Here is a 26,519-nt window from a genome sequence, read left to right as displayed (position 1 = left end):
GCTGGCGCCGCCTGCACCACACACATCCAGCCCCCAAGAGCAGGTCTTCGGCGACCGTGGTGGGGAGGAGCTTCAGGACCCTGGATAGAGAGACGAGGGCAGAGCCAGGCACTGGGGGTCCTGCGTGGCCTGTGGCGGGAGGGTCCTGGTGGAGCCGGGGTCCCGGGGAGCAGGGCCTCTGAGACGGTGTGGATGTGCTCTGGGAAGGCCACGCACTGCGTGCACCTGCGTCTCAGAAGGGACAGACGAGCCAGGCACCCGGCGGGCCGGCCAGCAGCACCCGCCCCTCTGATCAACCTGGCCAGGGCCTTGGGGGCCTGTGTCCCGTGCGAATATGGGGGAGCCCCCCAGGGTGGCCAAGGGCCTAGCCATCCACAGACGGGCCCTCCCCCATCACACCCTGCCTGGGGCCAGGCTGGGCCGCTGGGCTCGCTCCCGTGACCTTGAGGTCTGGGCCAGCGGCGGGACAGGCCCAGGCCCCTTGGAGCCACCAGACCAGCCGAGGACGGTGGGCCCATGGGTGTCCTGGTCTCTCTCGGGTGTCCTGGTCTCCCTCGGATTTAGCTTCTGACAGTGGGGCTGTAAGGGAGCTCGGCCGGGGCTGCTGGCGGCCCCCGGGGTCCGTGTCCTCCCTCCTGGGTCAGTTTCTGCTTCCTGTGTCCCCGGGCATCCCAGCCTGCCCCCACCCCCACGGTCCCGTGAGACCCTGCGGGCCCCTGTGTCCTGGGAGCGGACACGGGGCTCGGGCTCAGCCCGGCTCCGGCAGAGACGCGCTGCCGGTCAGTGCGACCCCACCCAGGCCCGTCGGAGAGGCAAACGGAGGGGGCAGGGCGTGTCACGGGGGCGGCCCCCACGGGCTGGGGCAGAGCTGGAACGGGGACGGGGTGACACGGGGGTGGGGGCGGGTGTCAGGAGGTGCCCGGGGCCGGCCAGACGCGGTCAGAGCTCCACGAGGGCCGCCCCCTGTGGCGGGAAGGTGGGCGTGTGCGCTTGTGTGGGGGTGAGCGCGTGTGTGGTGACGTGTGCGGACACGTGTGGGCGTGCGGTGACGTGTGAGCGTGCAGTGGCGTGTGCGGGAGCATGTGGGCGTGCGGTGACGTGCGTGGTGATGTGTGCGGGGGGGGGTGTGGGCGGGCGGCAGAGTGTGGGGATGTGTGTGAGCTGTGCGTTCACGTGGAGGTCAGGCCGTGGGGGTGGGCACCAGGCCCCGTGGCCACATCGGGGCACAGAGGTGACCGCTGGCGGGTCCCTGGGAGCAGCGACGGGAAGAGGATGAGACGCAGCCTCCGCCGACCCCGGCCTCTCAGCGTCTCAGCGCCTGGCCCCTGGCCGCCGGGCCCAGGCGGCGGGGATCCCAGCCCCTCCCCTCCCTGCAGAGGCTGCCCGCCCCGCGCCCTGCGTTCTCCCAGGCCCGCGCCGCACCTCAGCCGCCAGCTCCCCGACCCGGGGGCCTCTCCGCGGCGGCGGCGTCTGCCCAGCCCCCCGACGCAGCCACAGACACCCCTCCTTTGGCTGAAGGACCGGGAACAATGGGCTCCTCCTGCAAACAGAAGCGCAGGCCCACGGCCCACGGCTGCAGCCCGGGACCTCAGGCCCCGGCCGGCCACGCAGGGGCCCCGCGCCACATCGGGCCACGGCTGCCCACTGGCCGCCCACGCCCCGGGATCCGGGGGCTCTTCCTGCAAGTGCCCCTCACGTCAGAGAGCTGCTGCCGGCCGCCCCACTGCAGGCCACCTCGTGGTCCCCGACGCCTCTGTCCAGGGCCGTCCAAGAGCCCCCGGGACCAGGCGAACGGAGCAGCTTCTGAGTGAAGAACATGGCCCCGAGGAGGACCCTCGGCTGCAGCCGCCTGCCGCCACTGGCACAGGAGAGGAGCCCACGGTCGCCACAGAGTCCAGGCCCCACGCCCCGACATCCAGCAGCCCACGAGGGCCGGTCGCCTGCGCCCCCCGCTCCTCCGCCGCCAGGACGGGCTGCGGCTGTGTGGCTGAGCCGCCTGCACCAGACACGCAGAGAAAGCGCCGGGCCGGCGGCCTGCGTCCAGTCTGCAGCCAAGGGCCCGGCCAGAGGGGAAGGGTTAGGGTTAGGGGGCACTTCAGGGAGCCCGCAGGGTGCTCGCCCAGCTCGGCACCGTGTCCCAGAGGGCCTGGCCGCCAGCTTGGGGTGAGCGGGGCGGGCGGCTCCTTGCAGAGGAACCCTGGGAGCAGGGACAGCGCAGCCACCGGACCCGCAGCTCCAGGGGCACACACGGTGTCCTCGCCCCTCCGAGCACGCAGTGGGCCCGTGGGGGCAACCGCTTGGCGTCAGACTCGCTCCCGAGCTTCAGAGTAGGTGGGGGAGGCGGCCCAGGGGCTCCTCCTCCAGGCTGCGGCCCGACCCTGTGGGGGTGGCTGCGGGGCCAGGCACTGTCTGGGTGCCTGGGGCCAGTGGGCATGGAACCTCGCCCCCCCCACCCTGGAGCCACTGACCCACAACTGCCTGCCACAGACCTCCGCCACGCCCACCTCTCCGGGCCCCAGCCGGGTCCCATGTCCCCTTGCTGGCCGGCCTCTCACTGGAGACGCCCCGGGGTGTCGGGTGCGCCCGGGGCAGCAGCTCTCCACGCTCGGCCCCATGCGGCAGCCTCGGCCCTGGTGATGGTGACAGGACCGCCGGCCTTTGCTGCCTCCTCCCCGCCTGGTCCCCTCCCGGCGCCTCTCAGTGTGCAGGCCGCAGACTGGGGCGGAAGCTGGGGCCACAGGGCCAGGAGGGCCGGGCTGGGGAGGGGTCCCTGCTCCACCTCCGTCCCCTGTGGCGCTCGGCAGCCCTCCCCCCACTCCCCTCGTCGGCCACCAGGACAGCCCACCCTGCCACCAGCTGTGCACACCCGGGCTGCGGCCTTTCTGCACCACTGTCACCTGTGGGCCTGGGACACGCACATCCCGGGCCCTGCTGCTGGGAGACCCTCCCCACGGGCCCGCCCGGCCAGCCCTGAGGGACGGGAGGTGCGGGGGGGAGCTCGTCCCAACGCCAGAGCTCTGCCCACAGAGGCGGCCCCCAGCCCGGACCCCGTGACTGTCCCCCTGCCCGTCCCCCAGGGTCTCCAGACTGCGGGGTCCCCAGGGGTTCTACACACGCACACACACCCCATGCGGGGCGTTCGGGCAGAGGAAGACAGGCCCAGCACGCGCTGCTGGGTGAGGAGGGGCCCAGCCCCGCGTGTCCTTGTGGTGGCAGGCCGCGCTGACCCTGCACAGTGCGGCCCTCGGCTGGGCGCGTCTGCCCTCAGGCCCAGCGGGCTGCGTCTGTCACCTTTTTGCCTCACTCAGCTGGAGCGAGCGTTCGGGGTGCCGCGGGGGGGCCCCGGCCACGCGGCCGCGGGCGGGAGCAGCCGGCCCCTGGAGCCCTGTTTATCTGGGTGGCTTCCCTGCCGGAGCCCGTCCTACACAGGTGACTGGGGGCCTAATTGCGTCGGCCGTTAAGAAATAATTAATGGACGTTTTGCTCCCGGCGAGGTCAAGCCGCCCGATCCCCCCCGGCAGCCCAGCCCCCCCGTCCGCAGCATCCCCTCCGCGGGGCGGCGCGGCGACCTCTCTCTCTCTCTCTCGGACGAGCCGCAGCTGCCGCCGTTACAGCCGACGTCTCCGCGCACCGGAGCCGGGCCTCCGCTTGCGGGCCCGGGCTCGAGGCCGTCCTGGCCAGGAGTGCCTCCAGAGACGTGCAGGAGCCCCTTGGGCCCCCACAGGCCGGGCAGGACCCTCCGTCCCGGTGGCCAGACGACCGCCCAGGGGGTGCGGAGCCAGGGCAGGCCTGCGGCTCGGCCCCGTGGGCAGGGGGGTGTCTCAGGCAGCTCTGACCTCCTCTGAGCGGGACCTGCCAGCGGACCTCAGCCTTCCTTCCCGTGGGGTGGTCTCTGGGGTCCGCGTGTGCTGCCAGGCAGGCGGAGCGAGGGGGGTGAGCACGGGGACCCCGGGGTGTGACTGGGGGGGGCCCAGGGTGCAGGAGAGAGGGGGCAGCGTGAGCCCCACCCTGGGGCGGGAGAGGTGGAGGCAGGCCCAGGTGGTGGTCCGGACCCCACGGTGGGGCGGTGGGGAGACCGGGACCAGGGGCAGGATGCGGGATGTCGCCGCGTCCCCAGCCGAGGCACCAGGAAGAGGGTGCTCTCTCGCCGAGGGGGAGCCGGGGCGGCAGCAGAGGCGGGAGCCCGGTTGGGCACGGTGGCAGCGTCGGGGGTGGGGGCAGAAGGAAAGGTCGCCGCAGCCGACGAGCCAGGGGGCAAGCGGGGCTCGGGGGGCTGACGCCAGGGGCGGGGACACCAGGCCCAGGAGGGGGGACACGTGACCCTCGGGGAACGCAGAGAAGCCGAGTGCCCGCCATCCCCACCCCCCCCCCCGCCCCGTGGCAGACAGCTCGCTGAGCACGCACAGCCCGGAGCGGGTGTCCACCTACTGGAGGCCCCGCCGTCGCCCCCCAAGGGCAGTCACTTCCCCTGGGGGACTGCAGGCCGCACACGGCCCCTCAGCCACCTCTCGGCCTCCGCCGGGCCGCCACTCCACCCCCCGATGCTCCCCTCCACCGTCCGCACTCGAGCCAACGCCACCCCGCAGAGGGACTGGCTGGACCGACAGGGGCAGCAGGGAGGGTGTCAGAGCGGGAGGGTCAGCGTATGTGGCCCCAGGTGGCCAGAGCCTGGCCCGCTGGCCGTGCCCTGGGGACAGAGAGGGGTGGGCCTGGCTTCCCGAGAGGCCACTGGGCAAGGGAGGCCCCAGGAGCCCCATCAAGGGCAGCGGGTCCTCGGGAGGAGGTGCTGGGGCTGAGGGGCGGCGAGGGAGGGCACTCTGACGGGACGGCGGAACGGGGCTCTCACCAAGGGGTCTCTGTGCCCCGCTTGCCGTGGACGTGGCCTGAGCCCCCACAGCACATGGACGGCCAGAGGACACATCCGTCTTGTCCCACTGAGCTCGGGGCCCCTGACCCAGAGCCTGTCCGGGGTGCTGTGTGGCCAGGGAACCCCCTCAGCCCTGAAGCATCCGCCCTCCAGGCCCCGAAGGTGGGCCGTGGTGAGGAGGCCCCAAACTATGCCTGTGGGGGGGCCTGTCTGTGCACACTGGGGACACCGGGGTCACCAGTACCCCGTGTGGCCTCGGCTCACCCCACCCCCCAGCCACTGGCCTCACCCTTGCACTCGGGGCAGGAGGGACAGGGTGCCTGGCCCCCAGCCCCGTGACCGTCCTGCCCCAGCCCTGCAGCCCCCGTGGACGCCTCTCGGGTCTATGCTACGTGATGCCGGAAGGGCCTCTGGTCCATCTTTCTGGGGAAGCCCCTCTCTCTCCTCAGCAGGCGGACGCAGTGCCCGCTGCCCGGAGGACTGCCGGCGGGTGCAGCGCGGCCGCGCCGAGTTCCTGGACATCCGCCTCGGGCCCCCACCGCCCGGGTACCACCCCGTCCCGTTCCTGGACGGCCTGCGTGAGGTAGGGGTGGGGGAACCCCCAGGACCGAGTCCACCCACTGCCCAACCCCAGCATGTCGGGGTGCACGGAGGGGAGCGACCAGGGCCCCCCCTGAGTGCCTCCCTGCCGCTCCACGCAGAAGGCGAGCAGCGGGCCCGCGGGTGGCCTGGACCCCGGGACGGGGACACCCACCGTGCAGGACCCACCTGGAGGCAGCAGGTAGGAGAGGCCGCCCCACTCACGGGCATTTGGGGGGTGGTCTGCCCCCCTGCCCTTGGGCCACAGCTGTGCCCCTTCTCTGCACGCCCGCCTCGGTTTCCCCCGGCCGCGCACACCACAGGCACTGCGGGCCACCGCGGGCTCACAGCGGTGGCAGAGGTTTCCGTGGCCTAGAGAGTAGGGACCGGGGCTTCCCGCGTGGGGGCCCACGGCTGGGTCTAGCACCGAGGGGCTCGCCAGGCAGCAGGGGCAGCGCAAGGTGGCCCCAGCCGTGTCCCTGCCGCTGCCAGCCCCTCGGGGACTTGTTCGGACCGGCCGAGGCAGGCGGAGCAGAGTGGCCACTAGCCCAAGGGACACGCCGAGGGCAGGCAGGCAGGTGGGCGGGCCGGGGGTACTGAGGGAGGCGCCGCTCCTTAGTGCCGGGGGCCACACCAGCCCGGCCCTCGGGGGAGGAGACTGACGCTTGTCCAGATCCGTCTGGATTTCCACCGGACAAGTGAGGGGCGGCCGGCGGGCGGCCTGTGGGGAGGTGCGGCCCCACATCTCCGTGCCTGTGGCCACTCCCAGTGACGCCCTCCCAGCCCAAGGGGGCCGCCTCGCTGGGAGCCTCCCCTGGCCTCTGTTTTCAGGGGCAACGAGGGGCAGGTGGGCTGGGACGTGGAGGCAGAGGTCCCGGAAACGCAGCCCCCAGGCCCCAACGGAAACCACTGCCCTTGACAGACACACGGCCTCCCCAGGGGGCGCAGAAGAGCCCCAGGGGCTGGGGGGACGGCAGGGCTCCGACCCTGCGTGGGGCTCGCCGGCCCCCTGGAGCCAGGGCTGGCTCTCCAGGGAGCCTCGCGCCGCCGGAGACCCGCGCGCCTTTCTTGACGCTGCGGGCGGAGGCGGGGAGCGTTGAGTGGCCCCAGAAAGGAGCGAGGCCTCAGGCACGGCCCCAGCTCACACACCCAGGAGAATAAGAGATCCGGCGGAAGGGCGGGGCGGCCGCAGGTCCACCTGCAAGGAGAGGACGCGTGGGTGCCGCCAGGGACGGGGGACAAGCTGGGAACACTCGCGGCTGGCGCGGCGTCGCGAGCCAAGGAGCCTCGGATCCCCGGATCCCCGGATCCCCGGATCCCGTGCGGAGCTGCCCGTTTGCGCCTGCGCCTCGGTGTGGCCGGAACGCAGTGCGCGCCTGCGCAGGAGCTGCGGGAGCGCGGACCTGCAGGAACGCCCACGTGCTCAGTGTCCCAGCGGCCCGGACCTGCGGAGCGCCGACAGCTGACACCCCAGAGTCTCGGGGGCCAAACCCGAGGCGGTCACCGTGGCAGCCCGGACGCCGGGAACTCGAGGTGGAAAGTCTCATTCCAGGAAAAACAAGGCCTTGCGCCGGCGGCCTGCAGGCAGTGGCAGGAGCGCGCAGCTCGGCCCCGGCCCTGCGGCGCCGCCGAGGGCTCCCGTGTCCCCGTGTCTGCGACGGCCTTGTGATCCGCAGCCGCAGCGGCCTGGTGTTTGCGTGGGCCCGGCCCGCACCCAGGGAAGAGCGGTGGGGAGGGGGCCTCCCACCAGCCCCGCCGTGCCACGACCCCGCCCACGAGCTCCCTCCAGCTTGGGCGCCGGCTCCCCGCAGCCTCCAAACCTGGCTCTTGACCCAGAAAGCCCACCTTGCGGAACTGTAGGGAAACCGGCCGCCGGCCCGGCTCCCGGGACATGGCGCGCGCGGGTGCGCAGACCCGCATCTGCCTCGCCTTCAGAACGCTGCGCAGCGCGGCCCTGGGTTCCTGGCTGCAGGGCTGCGGGCCTCAGGGGCAGGACATTCACCAGGGCTCAGCCACAGGACTGGGGACGGGGTGGGGAGGCCCCTGATGCCCAGCTGCCGCACGTGGGGCAGCGGAGGGGCCCGTGGGCTCCTGCCAGCGCCCGACCTTGGCGCTTTCTGGCCCTGTGTTCTTGTCGCCCCTCCCCCTCAGCACCCACCACCCACTGCCCTCCCTGAGGACCGGCTGTGACCCCGAGTTCTCAGCTTCCTGGGGTCACTACTGCAGACCCCTCTTTCAGACCCGGCCGCCAAGACAGGGTGCCAGGCCCCTTTGGGTCTCTCCTGACCACCCCCACCCCATCAGGCTGCCTCAGGCCAGTGCAGGGGCCACAGGGCCAGGTCCCAGAATGGCCAGGCTGCCCACCCACCTGCATCCCAAACCACAACTGTGCCTTCCTGGGCTGCCGGACAACCTCCCTGCCCTGCCCGGAGGGGGGTGGCCGCCAAGCCAAGGCTGCGGGGGCTCGCCCTCCGGGGCCGCCCCGGGCCACCCGCACCCGATGCCAGGCCAGCCCGTGAGGCGGACCTGCCTCCCCGGGAACGTCAGCTCCCACGGCGGCCTCGTGAGTGCCTGCGGAGACATTCCCGGCCCACGACGGAACGCCACACCGTGACACAGAGCCCGTCAGTTCCCGAGTGGGGTGACCTGGTGTCGGCTGCAAAACCCAGACTCGGTTCCTAAACGTGGCCGAGAGCTGGCCGGCCCCCCCCACCCCGCCAGGATCCCGACGGGAGGGGCATGCCGCCCCGCCCGCCCCCCCCCCCAGAAACCCTAAACCGCACTTCGGCCGGAGCCGGTGCCTGCGGCCCTGCCGAGCCCCCCACCAGCTGGCGGGTGGGGAGTCCGAGGCGCGACCTTGCCCATGATTGCTCCTTGATGGCTGGGCAAAGAGGCCGGGGCCCTCCCCCAGCCCGCTCAGAGAAAAATGGGTTTAATTAAGACTTCCGTGATTAGTCATTTAATCAGTCATTAGGCCAACACAGATGGAGCCAATTAATTTTTTTACTTGAATACGTAGCTGGTCCTTGCAGCCCCCTCCACCGGGGCCGTGGGTGACCCCTGAGCATCGAGTCAACCACAGGCCTCCGTCCCTTCCAGAGGCGGCCCCTCCCAGTAGCCCAGTGGCCGGGCCGTACCCCAGGCTCCTCGCCCACCCCAGCCCCGCTGCCCCCTCGTCTGCTGAGCGCAGAGCAGCCCTGCGGGGACTCGGACAAGCTCTGAACAGGAGCCACAGCCCAGGGGCTGCCCACCTCGTCCGGGACCCCCAGGCCTCCAACTGTAGCCCAGCCACCTCCGAGGGCAGGTCCTGGGTGTCCCGTCCCCGCCACCCTGAGTCCCGCACCAGGCCCAGCCCAGGTTTGCCCAAGAAGTCCCAAGTGAGGTCCAGGGTGAAGTCCGAGGCCCCCCCACCCCCGTCTGCAGCTCGCTGGTGCCCCGCCTGGGCCCTGCACGGCGCCCCCAGGAGTCCGGCACGTGCTGGCCCCTCAGCTGGGAGGGCCAGCCGCCCCCATCACAGGGGTGTGTCTGGGGCACCACCTGGCCGTGGGCGGCCCTGCGCCTGGGCAGTGGCCTGGCGGGTTGTGGGTCTGTCTCAGCAGGTGAGGCTCCTGGGGCAGCCGCAGCCCTCCCTTGGCCCCACAAATGGGACCCGTGCCCAGGTTGGGTCTCAGGTGCCCACACCCCATGCCGTGCCTGTGCGCCCATTTCACAGGCTTGGAAAACAGCGACAAGGGCCAGGCCTCATGGAGCCCCGCGCTGTGGCCAAGGGCCCCCTCTGACCCCAGGGCCGCCAAGCCCACAGCCCCAAGGGTCTCAGTGGGCCTTGCAGGGGACAGGCTCCCATCACTAGGGAACGGTCACTCCAGACCAGGAACCCTCCCTCCCTCCGCCGGACGGGCGCTTGACCAATGGACCCAGTGCCGGCTCCCAGTGCCTCACTGGGCTCGGCGGCCCTAGCAAAGGCACAGGTGTGCACGGGGCACCGGGCTCCTCTCCGCCCGAGGCCATTCCCCAGCTCTGCCCTCTGTCCCCCCGACCCAGGCCACACGCCGTGGAGCTTGGCTGCCGTGGCCAGGTGTGCTCACAGAGACCCCAGAGGGGGAGGCCCAGGGCACATCTGGGGGCTTCTCAGGGCAGCCCTGCCACGCACCTGCGCCAGGAGAGGTGGCGTCGGGGGGGGGGCCGTCCAGGGTGCGCAGCCCCCACGGGTGCTCCCGGGCCCAGGGAAGGGGAGGGTGCGGCCATGGGGACACCCAGGCCACTGTGCTGACAAGCAGCCAACTGGGCTGGGGGGGTCGCTTGGGGAGCTGAGCACCGAGTGGCAACCAGTGGGGTCACCCTTGCAGGCGGCTGTCACGCCCCCCCCCCACACACCTTGGGAGCATCTGCTTCTCCCGGCCTCAGCTCGGCCACATGCCCGTTCGGGCAGGCAGATGGCCCGGCCCAGCGGGACTCCTGGGGACCCAGGATGGGCCCACCACGGGAGCGGAGGGGTCTGTGCAGGGCACAGCCCACCTCTCAGGGACACAGTGAGGACGAGATGCCACCGGGGCCTGGAGGGCGGCTCCGGGCCGCAGGCTCAGGGGCGGGCACGGCAGGGGCGAGAGGCCGCCCCTCAGGGACGGACCGCAGACCTGGAGCCGGCGCTGGCTGGGCGCCTCGTCTCGGTGTCTCGGTTCGCTCTGTGGGATGGCGTGCCAGGGGCGGGGTTTGCTCCTCCTGGGAGAACTGGTGGGAGCCTGGATGCAGGGGACGAGGGGCAGGAGCCCCAAGAGGCAGCGACAGGGGGCAGGAGCCCAGCAACCTGGCTCAACGCCTCTGAGCTGTGGCGCAGGGTGGGCACCCGGGTGGGCCCAGGGCGCCCCAGGCAGAGAGACAAGAGTCAGGAGCCCCGGGGCCAAGGTGGGTCAAGGTCGCAGGGGTCCGCGGAGAGCGTGGACCAGTGCGTGCATGTGTACCTGTGAGGAAGGAGCCATCGGGCCGGCCAAAGGCAGCGGAGCGCAGGGCTCCAGCGAGCGGCAGAAAGGGCTCCTTCCAGCGGCCGGGCCGGAAGCCTCCGGACTCAGCGGCCCAGCTGGTGGTGCTCACAGGCGTGGCCTCCGTCGGGGGCCACACCTGCCCCTCTGGGACCCACCAAGCACAGCTGGATGGCGAGGCCCGAGGGGACCACACCGTTTCCAAGCAACGGCACGGAGACCCGAGAAGACGAACGTGCCCCCGCAGGTGGGAGCCGCAGCACCTGGCGCCTGGTTGCCGGGCTCCAGGCACAGACAAGGGCGGAAGGTCCTACCCGCAGCGAGAAACACCATCCCTCAAACCCGACGCGGGGCCGGCGCAGCCGGAAGGACGAACTCACGAGGGCCCGCGTGGCGAGGGGAGCGGGAAGGCGGGGAAGGAGTCGGGCGGGGCCCCGGGCGGTCGCACGGGACGGCTCGCGCGGAGGGTCAGCGGCAGAGCGGACGAGCGGGAAGGGGGCGGGGCCGCAGGACCGTGGGGACAACGCTGGCCGCCGGCGGGCAGTGAGACGCCTTCCGCCGCCAAACGCACGGACACGGGGGCTCCCAAGTGGTGGTGGGGCAGGAGACACGGCACGCACAGCGTTTTCGATTTCACCAAAAACCCTTTACCTACAGCACGAGAACTCGGGGAGAGCAGGCCCCGGCGGCCAAGGGCAGATCTGGGAGGTGGAAACGCCGGACGCAGGGGCGGAGCCCCGGCCCGCAGGCCCCGCCCCGGCCCGCACGCCAGGGTCCCGGCCCGACCCCCTGCTGCCTCCTGCTTCCCAGAGGCTCAGCCGCTGCACACGGCCGGCCGGTGCCTGATCGGTGCTTCAGGGGTCACGCCGCCGCCCGGGAGGCCCGGCAGGCCCTCGGCGCTCTGTCTGCGGGGGACACGTCCCAGATATCTAGGGGCGCCAGGTCCAACCCGTGGGTCTGTGGGCAGGGCAGCCGGCCGGCGCCTCCGGCGGCTCCCTCGTGGGGTCCCCAGCCCCCCGCCGGCTCGGCCCGCCTTGCGCGCAGCCCTGGGGGTTCTGTAAAAGCGCTCCGGCTCCTCGTAACCCGCGTTCACGTCTCCGAGAGCCGGCAGCCCGGCCAACGCTGGTTATTCTTAGCGCGGAGTTATTTACCCGCCCCCTCCCCCGCCCCCCCTTCAGAACCCTTGACGTGGCTCTGGGGGGCAGCCAAGGCCCATCCCCCCACTCGAAATGGAGTCATTTTAAAGCCTTTTGTCTTTAAATTTTTATCACCCGCACCACGCATGTGGTACTGACTTGGCGAGGGGCTGGAACCTGGCGGGTCTCCGAGCCCCAGCTAGGGAGACCCGCTCTCCCACCCTCCGGTCGCGGGGAACGCTCCGCGGGGGGGAGGAGGGGTCTTCCTGGCCCCCCAGTCCCTTTGGTTGGACCCTTCCGGGCACAGCCCGGCCCATCACACCCGGGGCCTCTGTGCCACCCAGAGCTGGAGGACTCGGCATCCAGGCCCCACAGCCACCGGTCCCCAAAGGACACATGTGGGAAGCCGCCAGCTGGACTCCGGCCGGAGCTCGGCAGGGGCGCTGGGTCAGGCGCCCTCCCCAGGACACACGGCCAGGTCCTCCGGGATGTGGGACCCTCCCTGGAGCAGGCGGGTGGGCCCGTCACTCACTCTGGAGTGGGACCCGCGTCGCTGGCGGGACCCTGAGACCCCCGGTCGAGACAGAAATGCTGAGACCGGTCACTCCCCCCTCCCCCCACCCGTCCAAGAGCCTGGGCAGCTCTGGCCAGAAGGGCAGGTCCCCATCCCCCGGACGCAGGGCCTGGCCCCAGGGACCCCAGCTGCCCGGTCTTGGCCTCCACCGGCCGCCTCTTCTCTGCCGCTTCTCCGGGTGAAACACGCTTTAGCTCCCAGGAGGGGACACAGTGCCCTGCGACCCCAGCCCCCTGCTGAGCCCCAGGCTCCGGCTGCCTCTTGTCCCTTCTCACTGGCTCGCCCGTGTCCCTCCCAGTGGGCCCTGGGCCTCCGCTGTTCTCTGGGCGGCCCTGCGGCTGGCCGGGCCGGGCACCTGGACCCCGCCCGAGGCTGCGGCGGGTGGCGGTCAGCTGCGCTCGGTCTCCGGACAGGGAGACACCGGGGCCGGGGCAGAGCTGGGTCACTGCCTGTGACCTTCCCCACCAGGTGCAGGCCAAGTGGCTGGTGCCCCCACGCCGAGGCAGGGCCTCCAAGGTCAGGACAGTCGAGCCTGTGCCCCCTGGGGTGGCCTCTTGCGTGGGGGGCAGGGGGAGCACGCCTGGCTCCCTGGGCAGCCCCCTCAGGTCCGTCCTCCTCTCCCCCCCGCAGGCCAGACGAGGCGGCCGGGGCAGCGCCGGGGACAGCGCCAGGGACAGCGGCCTTCCCAGGTAGGCGGGCAGTGGAGGACGCCACCCCGCGCGCCCTTTCCAGGGGGCAGGTCTGGACAGGTCATCTCCGTCTGCTCTGGAGGGGGCGCTGGCTGGCTCCCTTCCTCTGAGCAGGTGGGCCTGAGCTCAGGCAGGTGCCCGGCCCCCATGCAAGCTCTCCAGAGGCCCCCGGAGGCCTAACCCTGGGCAGGGAGGGGGACACGGACTGTCCCAGGGTCCTCGCCGAGGCCTGGCCCCTCACAAAGGCCGCGGGCGCCGACCAGCCCTGGGAGCCTTTCCGGCACCGCCTGTCCCCATGGCACCCCCTCGCCCCTGGCAGCGAAGCCCCGAAAGGCCCATGTGGGGAGGGCTGGGGGCTGGGGGCTGGGCAGCGCCCCACCTGCCCTCTGGGCCGAGACGGCCTGGCCCCCCTCCAAGCAGCCACACACGTCCACTGGCCGGCCCACAGGGCAGACACGGGGGTCACGGGCTTCGGGACTGAAGGGGAAGTGGTGTGGGTGGGCGGAGGGGCCGGCGGGGGTCGCCGGACCTCTCGGGCCCCGAGGAGAAGCCGTTTCCAGGCTGTTAGGGGCAAAGCCAGTGGGTAGCCTGGCCCCCGAGGTGTGGGCCGGGCTCTGTGGGGACGCCGGGCGCAAGGCCCGGGACAGGACCACGTGGCAGTCGGGGCTGGGCCTCGGGTGTTTCTGAGGCCACCAAGGTGGCCCCCACGGGCTCCGTCCCATCCGGCCAGAGGCCTCAGGACGAGGTCACTCGAGGGCTGGGGCCGGTCCTGGGGCCGCTGCCGCCGAGCCCTCACGGCTCCCGCGGTGCCCTTGGCCGCGGTCGGGGCGGCCGCGTTCCCGGGAACACCTAGAGACCGGCTGCTTGGGAACACAGGCGTTGCCATGCGCGGCTGCTCCTCCCGCGGCCAGGGAGGCCCGGTGCCCCGGCTGCGGAATGCGGCCCCTCCCAGGCGCCCGGCCCAGCCCCCAACCGCGGTTTTCCGAAGGGGCTGACTCCGGCCCCGCGCCCCCTGCCGGCGGGCCCCCTCCAGTGCGCCCCCCCCTCGGGGCTCAGTGCCGCGGCCCCCGAGCCTCAGCGGGGGTCGCCGCCCCGCCTGTCTTCCAGACCCGGCGCTGGGACGTCCCCGGGCGGCGCAGCCGGCTCCCGCGCCCCGGTTCAGCTGCGGCCGCATTCCGGGTGTGAGCCCGGGCCAGCCCGCGAGCTTTTTCCACGCTCCGGTGCCAGCCCCAGCGGCTCGGGGGAGGGAGAGGGCGGTTTCCATGGCAACCCCACTTTCTGTTATTTCTTATTTTCTTTTTTACGGTCGCTCCCCCTCCGAAGCTCTCCAGACAGTTTACAGGCGGCACAGAGGAAGCCTGCTTTCCCTTCCCCGCGGGGTCCCCAGCAGAGCGGCCCCCACGGCCCCCCCCCCGCGGCCCCCCCTGCGGTCGTGGGGCAGGCGGGGGCTGCAGAACAGACAAGCAGGGCCCCAGCGTCTTAATGCTTCGAAAAAACACGTTAGAAGAAATGAATTATTTTTCTGCTAAAAGATGGGAAAGTCTTTTCAGAATGATCCCGGCACCCAGCCACACGGCCCCCCGGCGGGAAGGGGGCCTCGCACGTGCCCGGCCTCCCGGCTGCCCTCCCCACCCCACCCCCACTCTGTCCCCAGAGCCCGGGGCTGTGGCTCGGCCTGTGCCCTGAGGGCGGAGCTGGTTCCGCGTGCCCCAAGCGGCTGGGCAGAGAGGGCCGCCAGGTCGGGGAGGACCTGAGGGTGTCCCGTGGGGGGTGGGCGGCAGCCCGGCAGGCAGAGGCCGTGGGGCCGGAGTGAGCGCGTGCCCTCCCCCGCAGGAGAGTACGTCATCATGGTCCGGGACGTGACCGCCCCACCGTTCCTGGGCCGCTCGCTGCCCACCGCCTTCCAGCACCTTCGGGTCTCGGCGTCCGGGCCTGGCCCGCAGCCCCGCGCCCCCGGAGAAGGCCCCACAGCCCAGGACTAGGAGGGCCACCAGCCCCCGGGGACGGCGTCCCTGCAGGAGACCCCTCGTTCTCGGAAGGACGGAGGCTGCCTCCGCCTCACCAGGCGCCGCCCCCTCCCGCCTCCCTCCGCGGTGGGTCAGATGGTGGGGCCGAGGAGCCCCCCGCGCACCCCGGGGCCACTGGCTCTAATAAAGTGCCCCACACTGACTGCTGAGTGTCGTGGCTCCTCCTCACGCCCTGGACACGCGCGGCTCCCGGGGCACCCTGGTTCCCGCCGCGGGGGTCGCCGGTCCCCCTCTGGGCAGGCACGTCTGTTCGCCCCGACTCTCCCCAGTCCTGCGGTGAAGCCGTGCGCCTGCGCCCTCGGGCTCCGCCCCATGACCCCTGCCCTGGCTGGGGGTGGCGCAGGGCCCTGTGGGCGGCTGGGGGGTCGGAACCGCTCCCAGGCGAGAGATGGAGGCGCTGAGCCGGCGACTGGTTTTCTGGGAACCGGCTGCCCGTCTGCAGGGGCCGCTTCTCCACTGTTCGGGCCTCAGCAGCCGAAACGCACCCGGGTGCGCAGCCTGGGCTGCCAGGAGGGCTGGCGGGGGGCTGGCCACCCCCTGCCCCGAAGGCCCCGCCCTCCCATCCTCTCTGCTGACCACCTGCTCTGGCCTTCACAGAGAAACGGGAGGGGGGACGGACCGCCCGGAGCCGGCCCCCCAGGTCATCAGCACGGTCACCTCTGGCTGGAGTGCAGGGTCCAGGCCCACCTCCCCAACAACGCCCCCCCCAATGTGGCTGCAGAGGCCGCAGGCCACCATGGTGCTGCCCCGCCCTCCCCAGCTGCCCGGCGCTGGGCAGCCTGTCTCCTGGTCCTCTCTGCGGCCGGGGCCCCTCCCCAGCTCCAGACCCGGACAGCCAGCTGCGAGACGCCCGGTCCAGCCACACCGGATGGCCTCCCTGCGGCGTCAAAGGCACATCAGACCAAGCACATCCCCAAAGGTGTTCCCGCTGGCCCCGCAGACCAGCCCAGGCCCCGACGGCGGCGCCTGTGGGCCTTCTCCCCTGCTCCGTGGCCAGCAAGTCCGGCCCCGTCTCCCCAGCCCAGGCCCGGCCCCGCAGGCCGCACCCAGTCATGCCCAGCACCCCGAGGCCCCCAGAGCTGCAGCCGGGTGTCCCAAGCTGGTTCTCTCCGGCCGGCCACGCCGCCCCTGCATGCCTGCTCATGCCTGAGTGCCCGCCCGCATCTCCTGGGGGTCTCCTCAGGAGGCCTCCTCACCCACCCCCGAGACACCTCCTACGCACCCTGGGGTCCCCTCCCCTCCTCCACCGCACGGTGGGCCGGCAAGCCACGCACTTCACTTGCGGGTGGTTCGTCGCCTCCTGGAGGGAGGAGTTTGGGGGGCTCTGCTCTCCAGCGCGGCCTCGGCACCCAGCGCAGCGTGCGGCCTGCGGGAGAGCTTCAGCACCCCGTGCCGGGGCCGAGTGGTCTGCAGCCCCCGACCGACCTCGCCAGGCGGAGCAGGAGGCACTGGGGACGACCAGGAGAGGAGCAGAGGCAGGCAGGACTGACGGACGAGGAGACGGAGGGGGGGTGGCAGAGGGACAGGTGAGCAGATGGAGGGGGAGAGGGCGGGGGTGGGAGGATGGAGGCGTGGAGTAATGGAAGGGTGGACAGGCCGATGGCCACGGGACCGGGTGGGTGGGTGGGTGACGGGTGTGAGTACGGGTGGGGCGGAGGTTCATCTGTCCCCAGAGGACAGGTGCCCCCGGAACAGCTGCTCCGACTCGGAGGGTGGTGGACGGGGGAGGGCCTGACACCCAGTGGACACCAGAGCGCCCTCCCCGCCTCGGCGTGCCCCGGCAGCCAGCCCATCGCTCGCCCGTCCTGCTTTCACGTGGACAGTTCCTCACCCAACTCTCCCTCGAAGCCAACTGACGGCTGGCGGACGGGGCCACCGGGAGGGGGCCGACCCCCACGGGACCCCAGGAGCTGAGCTGAGGAGGGCCTGGGTGACGGACTCTGCACCCAGCTCCGGCCCGCAGCCACCTCGGGGGGGGCCCCCACAGCTGTCTGGGGAGGTACTGTGACTCCGAGCCCGAGGCCTGGGGTGGCCCGGGGGCCCCCCGCCTCTGCCAGCCTCCGTGCGGCTCCAGGAGCACCAGCGGCCGCAGAAGCTGCCAGCAGGGCCTCGGGCTCCAGCGGCCGGTGCAGAGGGGCCAGAGGCTGCGTCCCAGCCTGGGGGAGGGGGGCACCGACTCCAGGGCCCACCTGTGCTGGGGCGTCTGTCCCGCCCGAGGCTGGCGGGGGCCGAGGGGCCTGCGGGACGGGCCGCCTGCGAGGGGGTGGTGGAGGAGCAACCGGTCCGGGCCGAGCTGAGGGCAGAAGCCCCGGTGGACGGGCCACACGCTCCTCGAATGGCCGCTGCCCGCGGCTGCCCCGAGACGCAGCCCCCTTCCGCCCAAAGAAGAACGGTAGAAACGGTGTTTCCGTCTCGGGAGAGCGGAGCCGGAACAGAAGCAGCTGCCGCGCCTCCCAGCGTCAGGAGGGGCCCTGGCGTCTGACCCTGAATCACAAAACCCAGGGCAGGAAGCCCGTGGTGGGCCCGCACCTCCACAGCTCGGGGGGGGGGGGGGGTCTGCCACCCGGGGCGCCAGGGGGTGCTCGGAGCGGAGGGCACCCCGCTTCTCAGCCGCAGACCCTCTGCAGACGTGTGGGGGAACCCCGTCTCCAGCGCCGGTCCAGGGCCTCCTGGCGCCGTGGGGACCCAAGGAGACGCCAAGACGGCTCCCTGCAGCTGCCCTGGGCGGGGCAGAGGCTGCTCAGACCCCAGGGGGCTGCGTTTGGGCAGGACCGGGTCCCCACGTGCTGCCCGGCCTCCACCAGGCCCCTGAGGGGTGGAGAGAGGCGGCGGCTCCCTGGGCCAGTGGGCTGCAGCGAGTGGGCAGCCGGCCTTCTGCAGGCCGCAGCCCCAGGACTCGTCTGGACTTCTGCTGCAGGAGGGCTGGACCCAGAGGCCCCCCCACACTGGACCCCCACCCTGCGTCCCACAGGCAAATCCGTTCACAGACTTTTTGGATAAATTTTCTGAGAGTTCATCTGAGCCAAACTGACACCACATGCTAGGAAGCAAGATCTCAGATGCTCCCCCGTAAACATTTGAATTCTCAGAATAAAGAGGGTCGGCAGAGGCCTGAGAGGCCACGGCCACTGGCCTGGCCCTCCGTCCACCTGGCAACGTCCAGCCGCGAGGGGCCAGAGCGGCAACGGCCACGGGCCAGGCCCTGGCCCCACCAGCCCTTGGCGCTCCCCAGCCCAGCCCCAGGCTCTCTGCAGGACCACGTGGTCGCCCCAGCCTGGCTTCTGGGTCCACTGCCGCCCAGAGGCAGCAGGGCCCGGCCCCCGGCCAGTGGCTGCCCCCGAGGCCCCGGGGGGCTCAGAGCGAGGGCCCTGCCCTCCGGTCCCACCAGCCCCTGGGGTCCAATGGTGAGGCTCAGTGGCCGGTCACAGGGAACCCTTCACGGGTGAGCCGGAGGCACAGAGCCCGGGCCAGGGGGCCAGGCAGACGGGCAGAAGCCTGTTGTGGCCCCTGCCCACTTGCCCCCATCTGGTGGGTGGGGCCCCATGGCGGGGAGGGGGACGACCTTGGCTTGGTCCCGAAGCCCAAGGGTGGGCCGGGCGGCTCGGGGCCAGCCCTGCTCCCAGGCTGGGTGGGGGCTCCGGCAGGCCTGCCCCGTGCGAGCTGCGTCCACCTGGGGCCTGCAGACGGGAGGCGGGCTTCCCGGAGTCTCCGGGGAACCAGAAGGGCAGGTGGGTCCTAGGGCCCACAGCCACCCTCCCCCCTGCTGGAGCGGGGTCAGTGGGCAGCGGCTGGTAGAGGGGGGCAGCATCAGGCACCCCCCCAAACCTTTACACCACAGGAAGCTACAGCACCCCCAGGAGGCTCCGGAGGTGCACCAGGTCGTGGCCGTGGTCATGGCCGGAGCCAGCCACAGCCTTCCCCCTGGGCCTCAGGCTCCCTGTGCACCTCTGACCCCTGAAGGGGCCGCGGGCCCCAGCGACCCTGGGGACAGTCCACTCTGGGGCTCCCTGCCGAGCCCCCTCCACACGTGGAGACCCTGGCAGGTGCTGCCTTGTTGAGAGACACCCCGATCCCTCACTTGGAGTCCCCCTGCCAGAGACAGACACGGACACACGAGAGAGACACAGAGACACAGAGCCAGCGAGGGGGCCCACCTGCCCTCTGCCCGGACCCCTCCCCGCAGGGCTGGGGCCTCGGGGAGCACGGCCTCCCAGCCTGCCCAGCGGCCGCCCCGTGGTCAGCAGCACACAGAGCCCTGCCTGTCTGGGCCGCCTCCCGCCCGCCCGCCTGGCACAGGCGGCCCCTCCGGCCTCCTCTCCCGCTGGTGGGCGGGTCACCCAGGATGTGCCCCCCCAGGGGTCCCCCTCCCCGCAGCCCGGGCAGGCCGCCTGACCTCGGTGCCAGGCGGCTGGGCAACCCAGCTGTGCAGAGCAGCTCCCGGGCAGGGCCTTCCTGGAGGCTCTCCTGCTGCCCGGCCCGCCGGACCAGTTCCTGTCGGCCTGGCCCCGCAGCACACTGCCCGCCGCACCCGGGGTGCCCTCGGTCCTGGGGGTGTCTGTCGGGGAGGGTGACCAGGCCTGTCCCGTCCAGCAAGACCCCTGCAGGGCCGACAGCTCTCAGCACCGGGGACGGACAGACAGACACAGCTGCCGGGGCTCCCCCTTGCCGCCCTGTCCCCTCTCTGATGGAAGACACCCAGCCTGGGCACGCTCAGGGGGCCTTGGGAGCTGAGGGGTGTGGCGAGCAGGTGGGGAGGGGCTGCCCTGGACCCCTCGCCCATCGGCCCTGAGTAACCCAGGGGCCCGAAGCCCTGGGCCCAGACTGCTGCAGTCCCTCCGCCAGCATGGGCCTGGCCACGGAGCCACGGGGCCGGCGGTGACCCACACTGCGGCTCCGGGCTTGAGGCCCCGGGGCTCGGGGAGCGGGCAGGCCACCCCGCTGACAGGCCGGTGGACACTATAAACAGGGCCACCATCGTCCAGCCATGTGGCTGGACAGCCCCTGCCAGGTGTGCGGGGCTCAGCTACCAGGCCAGCCCCCCACCCATGCGGCCCCGAGACGGCGACACTCCCCAGACTCCGGATGTCCCTCCTCCTCCTCCCATAACTCCTCACAGGGCTCAGAGACCTCTCCGTCAGCCTTGTAAGCAGAGCCGGGGACCAGGACAGGGGCCTCCGGGTGCTCCAGAGCCCGGTGAGCGGGGCCCAGCCCAGCTGGCGGGCTCCCTCCCGGGTGGCCTGGGAAGGGGCACTGGGGGGTGCCCCACACCCTCAGCCCCCCTCGGCCGGCACACGCACAGGCGCCGGCCGCCCAGTCTCGTTCCGGCTGCAGAGGTTCCGTGAGCCCTCCCAAGGGCTCCACCGGGAAAGAGGGCAGGCCCAGGACGGGAGGCTCCGGGCAGGTGCCCCGGCTGGGACTGGGGTGCACCTGGGACACCCCACAGGCCCCCGTCAGGAAGGCACCTGCTGGAGGGCCGGAGGGGAGAGGGCGGGCCGCCCAGGCGGCCGGCGGCAGGGCTGGGCAGGAGGAGCAGGAAGCGAGGCCGGGCCAAGCCTGGAGGTGGGCTGGGGTGGGCAGGGCCCGTGGGCTACCACGGGTGGGGCAGGCACTGGCTCAGGGAGCGGGAAGTGGGGGACAAGGGGGCACCACCCTGAGGACGGCCTGGAGGAGGAGGAAACGGGGGCATTTATGCAGGAAGAGCAGCGACACCAGGCATTCTGGGGCCTTGGGGTCTCCAGTGGCTGCACCCTGCAGGGGCCCCACCCTACTCCCCAAACAGGGCCCCAGTAGCATCCCCGGGTGCCAGGCCAGGGGGTAGGGGGGGCATGGGGCTCAGAGAAGGCAGCTGGGGACCACGTGGGCCTCAGAGGGGCCATCCCCTCACCCCCTCCCAGCCCAGAGGCTTCAGAACCACTGGGCTTGGGTCTGAGCCCTGGGGGCTGGGCAAGGGGGCCCCTAGGAAGGGACTGAGCCCAGCGCCCCGCGCGGAACCGAGCAGGGATCTGAGCGCAGGGGCGCCCTGTGACGCCAGCAGGAACGGGCTTCCCAGGGCCCAGGGGAGCAGCGGGGACCAGGGTTTTAGAGGTTGGTGCTTTCCTCCGGAAATGGCATAAAACGGGGGCCGAACCCCAGATAAAGGGCGTCCAAACAGGCCAAGGGGAAAGTTCTGGGGAGGGCGGATCCGATCGCGGGTCCTGGGGCGCGCTCCGGCCTCCGACGGAGCCTTGGGGACGGGCGCCCCTTCCCGCGATCTCCGAGAGGTGCAGTTCTCGCCTCTGCTGCCACGGGGCGTCGCACGGGGCCCCCCATCCCAGGTGTCCGAACGCTCAGGCTCCAAGAACGTCTGTACACGTCAGTGCCCACCGCCCACAGGGACGAGCGCTCGAAGCGCTCTGGGACCCCTGGAGCCCAGCCACCCGCAGGGTTGGGGGCGGGGCCTCCAGCTCCACGTGCTCCCCAGGCCTTGCCCCGCCCCCAGGGTTCCCCGCCCCACAGCCCGCACCCCGGGTGAGAAGGGGTCACTGCGCTCAGACGTCCCCTCCCTCCCGAGCGCCCAGCGCTGGGTCCCCGCGGCGCCGTCCAGGAGCCCAGGCTCGCCCGCCCGGGTCCCCAGGCTCGCCTGTCCGGGCCCCCAGGCCCCGCCCCGCGCGGGGGCTGGGGCTACGACTCGGCCCGCGCAGGCGTGGAGCCTGAGGCCCGGTGGGGCGCGGCAGGCTTTCTCGAAGGGGAGGCCCCGGTCCCTTAGGGCCACCCGCCCGGAAGCCGCGGGCCCCTGCCGTCGAGGTCTGGGGGACTGGGTGTTCGGAGGGAGCCCCGCGGCCGAGGCCTGGCGTGGGCGGGGAAGTGAAACTGGGCGGCGGGGGCGGGGGGCTGAGTCGCGCTTTCCGAGGGACGCGGCGAGGGCAGCAGCTGCGCGGCCCTCCAGCCCCCCGCGAGGGACTCTCCCCGCTCGCCTGGCCCGCCACGGGTCCTGGAGGCGGACGTGGGAGGAGGGGCTGCCCTGCCCCCTACGGAGGGCGGGGCCGCGTCCGGTGACTCACCGCCCAGTGACGCCCACTCCCCCCGACTCCGGCGCCAGCCCAGCGCCCATGGGCACCCGTGTGGGTTCCACTGTCCCGGATAGCAAAGGGGCTCAGGGTCCCCCAAGAAGCGCTGGCGGGGGGTCCCTCGGGCCTGCGGGCCCGCAAGAGGCCAAACGCACCCTCCCACCCCAGCCCGGCTTGCCGCCAGGCCGGAAGGAGCAGGAATCGGGAAAGTTTTCGAACCAGCACCGTGACTCCCTTGGAGGTTCCCTGCCCCCGCCCTTCGCCCGGAGATTGGGGCCAGGGGACGTGCTCCAGGGCAGGGGGCAGGCGGGCCCTCGCGCTCCTGTGGGCACCCCGCCCACTGCCTGCCAGCCCCAAGCACGGGGGTGCAGGATGGGGTGGGGGCAGGTTCCCGCCGAGTCGCCGGCGGGGAGAGCACCAGGCGGTCTCGGGGAGACTAGGTCCGGGGTGGCCCTGTGCAGTGGAGGAGCCCCAACCAGCTGGGTGGGGGGCGGGGGGGGGGCAACACTCAGGCCTGTCCCTACGAGCCCCTGCCCTCCTGCCCCGGAGGCAGCCGGCCACACCAGTGACGGCCAGGGACACCCGCAGGCCACGCCCACTGCAGCCCTCCTCTCCCAGGGCCTCTGGAAGCAGCGCCTCCTGGCCCACCTAGGCCCAGACCCAGCCGGGCAGGGGCCTCCTCCCCAGGCCGCCAGGGCCCTTGCTGGGACTTCTTACTCTGAAACAGGAGGGCGGGGTGCACCCCATGCCCGGCTGGCCAAGGCCCCGCCGAGGGCAGGGCAGGGCAGGGCAGGGCAGGGCCCCGCGGAAACTCGGCCCTGCAGCCCCCAGTGTCGAGGCTGAGTGGAGGAGGACTCGGCTGCCTCGGTGGGGCGTGCCTGGCCGTGCCCCTCCTCCTGCCGGCCCGAGCTGGGGCCCCTCCCCCGCTGGGGCCACCCCAGCGAGCCCCGCAGAGCGCCCTGGCTCCCGCTTTGAGTCCTGACCCCGCGGCCCCCAGGCCCCGGCCCCGCAGGCCAGGCGTGTGCGCGCGCAGGCGTGTCGAGGGTCCGGCCTCGGGAGGCGGGAGACCCTGCCGCAGACACGGTGCCGCTCCTGCTCCTGGGCACCTCCGTCCTGCCAGCCCCCCGACCTTCTGGGCACCCCCCCGGCTGCTGGGGCTCAGCCCCTCCCTCCTGTCCAGCAGAGCCCCTGGCCCTGCATCTGCCCCCTGGGCAGGGTGAGGGGGGGGACCCCGCTCAGCTCCTGCCCCCCATGTGCCGCCCTCCCCTGCTCACGGGCTGGCCTCTGTGCCCGTGGACACAGACCGGGGTGTGGACTCGGCCACAGGAGCAGCGCCTGAGCACCCCCAGGGTCCTGTGCCGGGCCCAGCCCCCGAGCCCCCCCGCTGCACCCCGCATCTGCCTGGCCAGAGCCTGGCAGGTTTGGCTTGGGAGAGTGTGAACTGCAGCCTCCCGTCCCCTGGGGTCTCAGACGACGCTCCCACCCCACCCCCACGCCCACCGTGGGCCTGGGGGCCCTGCCGAGATGGGGGGTGGACACCGGAGGACCTGTGGGGGTGGGCTGGCCAGGGCTGACTGGCAGGAGGGGCCGGAGGGTTGTGTGTGCAGGGTAGGGGGACCTGTGGCAGGGCAGCGGGGACGGGAGGGGTCATGGGGGGCCACGGGGGCGGGGGAGGGCGGGGGTAGGCGAGGGAACCCCACGCCCGAAGGCCTCTGTGCAGGCCGACCTGGCTTTCTTGTGCGCGCCAGCGCGTTGGTGCCAGGGCCGGCCCACAGCCTCCCGGGGGGACACGGGACCGGGAGGAGGCCCCGCCACTCTGGGCCTGTCCCCAGGGCTGCAGCTCAAGGCCGAGGGGCCTCCGCTGGGCACCAGGGCTGCCTCGCAGGCCGGGTCTGGAGCTGGACTCCAGCAGCCCCACACGAGTGTCCTCTGGCCGGGGCCTCGTGGGGACGGGGACCTGAGCCCCGCGCTCAAGCTGCCCCCTTCCTGGGGGAGATCCCTGGAACAGGCCTCCGTGGCGGCAGGAGGGACCCGAGAGAGAGTGCCGGGGCCAAGCCTCCTGCCCGAGAGGGCTGCCAGGCCGGTGTGCCACGGGAAGGCACCACCCTGCGCACCGGACGCCGGCCCAGCACGGGACGCTCCGAGGACAAGCCGGGCCGGCTCCACCTGCCTGTCCGCCCCCCGCGGCGGGGCCACCTGCTCCAGGGCCCGGAGCCCCAGCCCCCGAGGCCCCCGGCCCCTGGCACAGGCCTGGGCACAGATGGCTGCGCGAGGCGCCTGCAGGGCTCACGTCATCAGGGCGGGCAGGGCGGGCGGCAGGGGCTGGCGGGCGTCCAGGCCCCCAAAGATCTGCTCCCACCCTTCGGGGCCTGGCGTGGGCTGGGCAGGGCAGGCAGGAGGGTGCGGGGCTGCTCCCCCAGAGTGCAGTGGGCATCTGGGGGGGTCCAGGGTCCCACCCAAGCCCCTGGTTTCACATCCTGCGGGGCCAGTGGGGCAGGGGCACAGCCCCACCCTCATGTGAGGGCACAGACTGTCCTCAGGGACACGCCAGAGGGGCGGGCCCGCCGCCGCCCCCGCCCCTGCCCCTGTTTCCCCTGTAGGGCCCTCTCCCCTCTGCAGGGAATGGTCACCCAGGTCCCCCCGTCCGGCCAGGGCCGGAGGCCTGTCGGGCAGAGCCCAGCGCTCCCACCGAGCCTGAGGTCTGGCTCCTCCTGGCCAGCAAGAGCAGGTGGCCCTGTGGGACAGGCAGGCAGAAGTGAGGCCGAGGGGGCGTCGGGGGCGTCGGGGGCCAAGGGTGGGGCGGAGGCTGAGGGCCACGTCGGGGGCCGCCTGGGCTGAGCGGTGCAGCTGCTGCTGTGAGTGGGCAGGCGGCTTCCTCTTTCCAGGAGGGCGCGCCTGGCACCCACCACCCCAGATAAGGACCTGAGTTCCCTGCCTGCGAGTCAGCCCCTGACCACAGGGTGGAGGGTGGGGTCCCCAGGGCCACACTGTGGCCTGGGGCGGGGGTTGGTGCTGCTGGACTGGCGGGGGCAGCAGAGGCCCCGAGAGGGAAGAGACGGGCCGGCCCAGCTGAGCCGAGGGCGGGGGTGGCCGAGCTGCTGGCGACAGGCAGAAGTGAAAGTGGGGGTGGGGGGGCCACCGACTAGGGACCCCAGCAGCCCTCCAGCAGCACCCCCTCTGCACTGGCCTGACTGCACCCCCAGGCACCAGCAAGGGAGGGGAAGGGAGACCCGGCCGGCTGCAGAGCTCGGGGAAGGTTAAGGCCGGGCCGCAGAGGCCGGCCCCCAGGTGGCGGCCGGAGGTCCACCTCTGTCCTGGAGGCACACTGGGGGGGTAGTTCCCTGATGCTGACCTCTCCCTGAGCCCCTCAGGATGGTGGGGGAGGGGCTCCGACACCAGGGGACCCCCATCCTGTCTGCTCTGGGTGGGGGGTGGCCAGAGCCTCTTCAGCGCTTTCTCTCCCAAGTGGAGCTTGGGGTGGCCCAGCCTCGGGCAGCGGGGCCCGGAGCCAGGAGCCGCCTGGCTCAGCTCAGAGGGCCCAAGCAGGGCCAGCCCCCCGTCCCAGACCCCAGAGTCGCCCACGCAGATCCGCCCGCCCACCCGGGCCTCCCCGCCCCATGGCCTGACTCCTCCATCTCTGGGAGGGGTCCGGGTGGCTTTGGGACTTCGCACGGTGAGGGGCCGAGGGGTGCTATGTGCCCCACAGAGAGGGCACAGCCCGGGAGTCTCCCGCTGCCCTCATTCTGGCCAGACAACTCGGGGGCAGAGCACCAGGTCCGGGTGGCACCTGGGCCGAGGGACAGCTGTGCCCCGTTGAGGTGGGTTTGGCGTCCACACCTTGGGGCTGCAGGGCCCCTACCCACCCAACCTGCCTCAGACCCCGAGAGAGAGGCAGGCAGCTGCTGGGGGCCCGGGGCCAGGGCATTGGCAGGGGCTGCGCGGGGCAGAGGACTGGTGAGTGGGAGCTGGCTGAGCTGTCCCACCCGCCCCCAGCCAGCCCCTGGGGCGCGGGTCTTTCTGGCCAGCGGGGCGAAGCTGCCTGCACCTGGGTACAACTGGGGGGTGGTCTGTGCGCTTCTGGACCCAGGTCTGGGGGGGGGGGGCTCCCGAGCTGCAGGGGACAGGGGCCTGGGAGTGGGCCTGGGCCAGGATGCCCGAGCTCCCGCCCACCAGCTTCTCCAGGGGACCAATGAGGGGCTGGGAGGGGCGGGGCGAGGCAGGGATGCCGGGAGCCCAGTGGGGTCTGGGGAAGCCTCCCAGAGTCAGGCAGGCACCTCTGCTTCTCTCTCAGGGTGACACAGGGGTCCCCGGTTCTGACACCACCTCCCCACTAGAGACACAGGCTGGCTCTGTGGGGGCCCAGGCCTCACACACCCCGTGGAAGCTGGGCCAGGCAAGGCGCACCCAGTGTGGGCGGGGCTCCGATGACGCCCCCGGCACCAGGAGGCGCCACAGCACTGGGAATGGGCGGGGCATGGGGGTCGGACTAGCACAGGCCACCCCCAGCCCCCACCCGGGCACGGACGGTGGGGTGGACTGGCAAAGCCCTTCACTGCAGGACATCACGGCGGGGGGAGGGGCGCCGAGGGGCGGGGCACAGAACGAGATGGATAGACATGCCAAGC

General features: G+C 72.6%; 1 protein-coding gene across 3 annotated transcripts in view; it reads left to right on the top strand.

Moving 5' to 3' along the window:
• Window positions 1–14,972, top strand: part of MORN1 (MORN repeat containing 1) — a 31,048-nt gene extending 16,076 nt beyond the window's left edge. Inside the window, exons 10-13 of one of the 3 annotated variants that reach the window (XM_036025207.1) lie at window positions 5,317–5,450; window positions 5,569–5,648; window positions 12,763–12,821; window positions 14,655–14,972. In XM_036025207.1, the coding sequence (XP_035881100.1) occupies window positions 5,317–5,450; window positions 5,569–5,648; window positions 12,763–12,821; window positions 14,655–14,803 (422 nt within the window). In that variant the 3' untranslated portion in view covers window positions 14,804–14,972. The remainder of the gene's footprint in view (window positions 1–5,316; window positions 5,451–5,568; window positions 5,649–12,762; window positions 12,822–14,654) is intronic. The other 2 variants (XM_036025206.1, XM_036025205.1) reach the window with 2 other exon arrangements.
• Window positions 14,973–26,519: the final 11,547 nt, after the last annotated feature.

The sequence above is a fragment of the Phyllostomus discolor genome, chromosome 5 (genome assembly GCF_004126475.2).
Source record: "Phyllostomus discolor isolate MPI-MPIP mPhyDis1 chromosome 5, mPhyDis1.pri.v3, whole genome shotgun sequence".
Taxonomy (NCBI): Eukaryota; Metazoa; Chordata; class Mammalia; order Chiroptera; family Phyllostomidae; genus Phyllostomus; species Phyllostomus discolor.
The sequence above is the reverse complement of the archived record's forward strand: the minus strand, read 5'-3'. Positions and strand labels throughout refer to the sequence as shown.